Source organism: Lactuca virosa, chromosome 9 (genome assembly GCF_052849685.1).
Source record: "Lactuca virosa cultivar CGN04683 chromosome 9, Lactuca_virosa_CGN04683_v6, whole genome shotgun sequence".
Classification (NCBI taxonomy): domain Eukaryota; kingdom Viridiplantae; phylum Streptophyta; class Magnoliopsida; order Asterales; family Asteraceae; genus Lactuca; species Lactuca virosa.
Genome location: NC_136434.1, coordinates 39,266,659 through 39,271,703, shown reverse-complemented (window position 1 = coordinate 39,271,703; position 5,045 = coordinate 39,266,659). Strand labels below are relative to the sequence as shown.

General features: G+C 26.9%; 1 protein-coding gene across 1 annotated transcript; it reads right to left on the bottom strand.

Annotated features, from left to right (window-relative positions):
• Positions 1-904: 904 nt before the first annotated feature.
• LOC145139155 (protein FAR1-RELATED SEQUENCE 5-like) lies at positions 905-4,092 on the bottom strand. The gene is made up of 9 exons (XM_079073081.1): positions 3,999-4,092; positions 2,856-3,660; positions 2,402-2,660; positions 1,994-2,223; positions 1,808-1,895; positions 1,652-1,717; positions 1,437-1,491; positions 1,270-1,379; positions 905-1,219 (listed from the first exon to the last, which is right to left on the bottom strand). The coding sequence occupies exons 1-9, from the start codon at positions 4,090-4,092 to the stop codon at positions 905-907; spliced, it is 2,022 nt and encodes a 673-aa protein (XP_078929207.1).
• Positions 4,093-5,045: the final 953 nt, after the last annotated feature.

Here is a 5,045-nt window from a genome sequence, read left to right as displayed (position 1 = left end):
TAAGATGATTCTGCGAAACAAGTTTTAGATGGTTTGTTAAATGTTATTGAACATCGTTTAAATAGTTTGTGAAATGCTTATGAACAGGTTTTATTATCTTGTCTTGAATGATTATGTAATAGAAACAAGTTTGCTTATTTCTGTCATTTTTTTATATTCACATATTTTCAAAGTTTATTTTTGTTTATTCATAAATGAATACGAATATGATATATTCATTTATGATTAAGTTAGGAGTAATATGTCAGTATAACAAAGTTCGGATATGAATATAACAAATTTCAGATATGAATATAACTTATTTATTAGTAGAAACAAGCTTGTTTATTTCTGTCATTTTTTTATATTCAAATATTTTCAAACTTTATTTCTGTTTATTCATAAATGAATACGAATATGATATATTCATTTATGATTAAGTTAGGAGTAATATGTTCCTATAACAAAGTTCAGATATGAACATAAAAAAGTTCAGATATGAATATAACTTAATTATTAGTATAACAAAGTTCACATATTTGTATTCATTTATGCTAGTTTTCAATTTTATTTAAGTTTATTCATAATTGAATACCAACATTGTATATTCATTCACCTTTAATATGTAAATAATAACATCTTCAATGATAAATAAATCCACATATTATGTATTCATTTATGAATAATTTACAAATAATATGTGTATTTCACATATAAATTTACCATATCAATATAACTTATTTAAAAAACAAATATGATATATTCATTTTAAAATAACATATATTTCAAATCTCAATTTACCATATCAGTATAAATGTGCATTATTCATACATGAATATTATTGTTTATGGTTATTATCTGCATATATTCATAAATGAATAAAACCAAAAAACATAAAAAAAAAACAAAAACAAAAACAAAAACCCTAAATGTCTTTTGTTGATTGAGCAGCTGCAATTCTTACTGGACATGTACGTAAATTGTGAGGAACTCGTTTTCCACATCCTGAACACATTCTATGTTCTTTTTTAGAATTTTCATATACTACTTCACCTGCACTTGGAATTCTTTTCTTGATTCTAGAACCTTTATTGCTTTGAACTTGAGGAACATGAATATTAATCTCTTTTGGAATAGGAATAGAAACACCCATAAGCTTGCATACGACTTCACCATCCGTCTTGCTTTTCAATCCAGCAGATGTATAATCACTCTCACTCTCATATTCCTTCAACAACATCTGTTGTTTCTCAGCAAACACGATTCGAAATTATAACATGAATCATTGACTAGCTTCACATTCTCACAATCCCCAGAATCAGATTGAAGATAACTAAAACGATAATTTCTTGATATCACATCCTTTCTCCATCTTTTCAGAATGTACCTTTCAGGAATTTCTTTCACACCACATCACATCATTATTGTAAAAGCATGTCTGCATAAAACACCCATACGCTTGAAATGTTCACAACTACAATTTATTTCTTTCTCTTCAGCTTTTATTTCAACCTGATACAAAAACATAATAAAAAATTTTAAAAACAATTTAAACAAAAATTACACATTTACATTCATATATGAATACTCATATATGAACAATCATATATAAGTATTCATATATGAATATATATAAACATTACATTTTTCATAAAAAAAACTATTAAATTACCTTAAATTCATTTTTAAATTCGCTTTTAGTGTTGTTGTGTTGCACAAATATAAACTTCCCACCCATCTTCAATACCAACATACAAGTATGTACAGAAAAAACTTGCTTTATATATATTTCCTTTTGCACCTCAAAAAATAATGTACTTGTATAAACCTTTGATGCTTGTAGTTCTATTTCTCGAGGTGTTTGCATTTTATATGATGCTTTCTTTGATGCATTATCAAGCTCTCGTTGAGTATTCCTTTGCTTTTGAATGACAATGTCGTAATTCATCATGAAATTCAAAAGTAAATCACCACTTTCTAGTAGGTATTAAAGAATGAATTCGTACTCTCTGACCTCGACGTAGTCTTCATCAACCCACCCATTGCAATATCATTAAAATATCCAGGTATCCATGAATCATGTTTTGTAAACATGTCTTTAAACCATCTCGTGTCTTCCAGATTGAATTCCTTCATAAGCAAACCCCATTTCACCTCAAATACATCAGGTTTCATATTAATGTCCCAAACAAGTTTCGAGAATCTTTTTCTAAAGTAGGTGTTCGTAAATAAATCATCTGATGTCTTTATTAAAACAAAAATAATATAAAATTCTATATTTATTCATAAATGAATAAATATGAATAAGTAAAATATCAATAAATATTCATAAATGAATAAACTAATATTTGAAAAAATTACTATATTCATTTATGAATAACTAAATACTATCATACATATTTGAAATATAATAAAATGATACCTTGTTTTTCAACTTCTTCATTATATGCCACATACATAATTGGTGCTTTGAATTAGGAAAAACATTCTCAATAGCTTGTTTTATTGCATCATCTTGATCGGTTAAAACAAGTGTTGGTTCTTTCCCATGAGTTTTAAGAAACGCTTTAAGCAACCAAGAGTATGACTCAATGCTTTCATTGCTTAGCAAACCCGCTCCAACAATAACTGATTTTTTATGATTGTCAATAGTAGTAAATGGAACAAAAACCATTCGATACCTAACACACACAAAAAAAAGTGTTCATTAAAGTCAATTTTTGATGTATTCATAAGTAAATATAAAAATATTCATGTATGAATACAATTACAGTATATTATTAGAATAATTTCAACAATAAAAACTGAACATGAAACGTACAAGTTAAAATATTCATATATGAATAAGCAATAAAAAAGTAGATAAAATAACTTACTTGTTTGTTCGGAAAGTCGCATAAAACGAGATAACATCACCAAATTCAGCATAATATGCCTTCTCAATTTCATCAGCCCAAAACATACAGTCCAAAACATTATCTTGACAATTAAACTCAAATGAGTAATTTGGATAGTGAGCTCGACGGTCATTCATTGTTTTTACTATCATTTTGGCATCTTTATAACCTATAACCCTGTTGATATCTCTCCTTAAATTTTTATAGTCAACTACTTTGGGCTTTACAAACTCATACCCACCTCTCAGACCTGCCCTCAACTTATGAGCCATAGTTGGACCTATTTTTGATGTGGAAGCATGCACTATAAACTCTTTTTCTGAATATGACATTTGCCTCGCTTTTTTTAAATCACTTCTCTTCTCAAGTGGATGGCTGTGAAGTTCATCAAACTGAAAAACTTTATAATATGGAGTTCCATACACAGATTCGAATATAATCTTTGCTTGACAACCAATAACTCTTGAATTTGAATTTCGTTTCCTCCTAACACCACTTGTAGCCAATGTGTCACAAGATTTCTTTTTCTGTTTGCTACCACGATTACATATAACATGTTTCTTCTTTATAATCTTGTTATCAAACCTTGACTGCGTACTCAGTCTCACATCAAAACCACCAATTTTAGCATACTCAGAATACATTTTGATGGCCAACTTTAATGATTTGAAGATTAAACCTTTAAATGTAATAAGTTGAACAGGTACATCTGGCTTATAGACATGTTCTCCAATTATATCACCACAATATTGCGCATCATCTTCTGAACTCGAAGATTCAACACCTAAAAAATTATAAATCTAAATCAATCTAATAATGCATGAATAAAACAATCATATATGAATACATGAAATTCATATGAATAAAATAAAAAACAATGTTTATTAATGGATTAATAAAACATTCATATATGAATACATAAAATTCATGAGGATTCAAAATATATAAAATAAACATAACTTATTCATATATGAATAAAACGAAAATAATAATAAATTCGAAATTTCAATTATCACACGTTTATTCATATATGAATAAGACAACAATTTATTCATATTAACATATTCATATGTCAATATATGATAATCAACAAAATTAAAAACAACAAAATAATTCAATAACTGATATCTTCAAAAAATGAGTTCTCAACATCTTTTTCTTCACTCTCCCACATAGAAGAATACAAATCACCATCAATAACACTAGAATTCGACATAATAAACCAAATGATTTGTATAAATAAACAAAAACAATCTTAATATCGAATATATCTCACAAAAAAGTCGTAAATATGAAAACCTGGTTAATTTCGAATATATCTCACCTCAATGTACAAAATATCTGAAAGAAACTTAAATCAGCTCTATCAGATGATGCAATTAATCAATCTCTCTCAGTTCAGAGCGTAAAAACTACAACGATATATCCGATTGAAAATTAAATCAGCTCCGATTTGAAATAAAGATCTCAAACTACATAATAAAAATCCGATGAAACAACTCCAATACATATTCGAAACTTCAGCAAAAACAAAAATAATACACGTAATTCCAAACAAATTATATAAAGCAATAATCTTGATAATGAACTCCGATATATCCGATTCAAACAATATACATACCTAATCAAATCGGAAACTGAATACGGAGAAGAAAACTGAAACACGGATGCGAAACTTCACGATTAATGGAAAAAATACGTATAATTGCTAACGAGTTTTATAAAAAAGAATATTGATAATGAATTCCTCATATCCGATTCAAACGAGATAAAGATATTATCAAATTGGAAACTGATAACAACGAACATGTAAGTTCTATATAAAAAAAATTGCTAATTTACAAAGATACCCTTAATGAAAAATTACACGCGCATTTTTTTAAGGTGTACATGTTAGATAAATGATTGGCTGAGAATGATTCCTTCATTCTCTACATTTTTTATTTTCTTAATTGAACTCACCTCTCTCTTTTTCTCTCTCTCTCTCTCTATATATATATATATATATATATATATATATATATATATATATATATATATATATATATATATATATATATAAGAGATTAAAGTAAAATACTTAAAAAGTAAGAATAATAAAACCTCCTAAATCGATTATTTGATTAAAATCGATGAATATTTCCTATTATTTTCAGTTTTCACCTCCTA

What these genes read in the sequence shown, in the direction of transcription:
- LOC145139155 (XM_079073081.1), bottom strand. Translation starts at nt 4,092, where the DNA reads ATGTCGAATTCTAGTGTTATTGATGGTGATTTGTATTCTTCTATGTGG. An exon ending in TTGATGAAGACTACGTCGAG is followed by an intron (nt 1,896 to 1,993) that starts GTCAGAGAGTAC and finishes TCAAAAGCAAAG; the next exon opens with GAATACTCAACGAGAGCTTG. An exon ending in TAGTTGTGAACATTTCAAGC is followed by an intron (nt 1,380 to 1,436) that starts GTATGGGTGTTT and finishes GTGGTGTGAAAG; the next exon opens with AAATTCCTGAAAGGTACATT.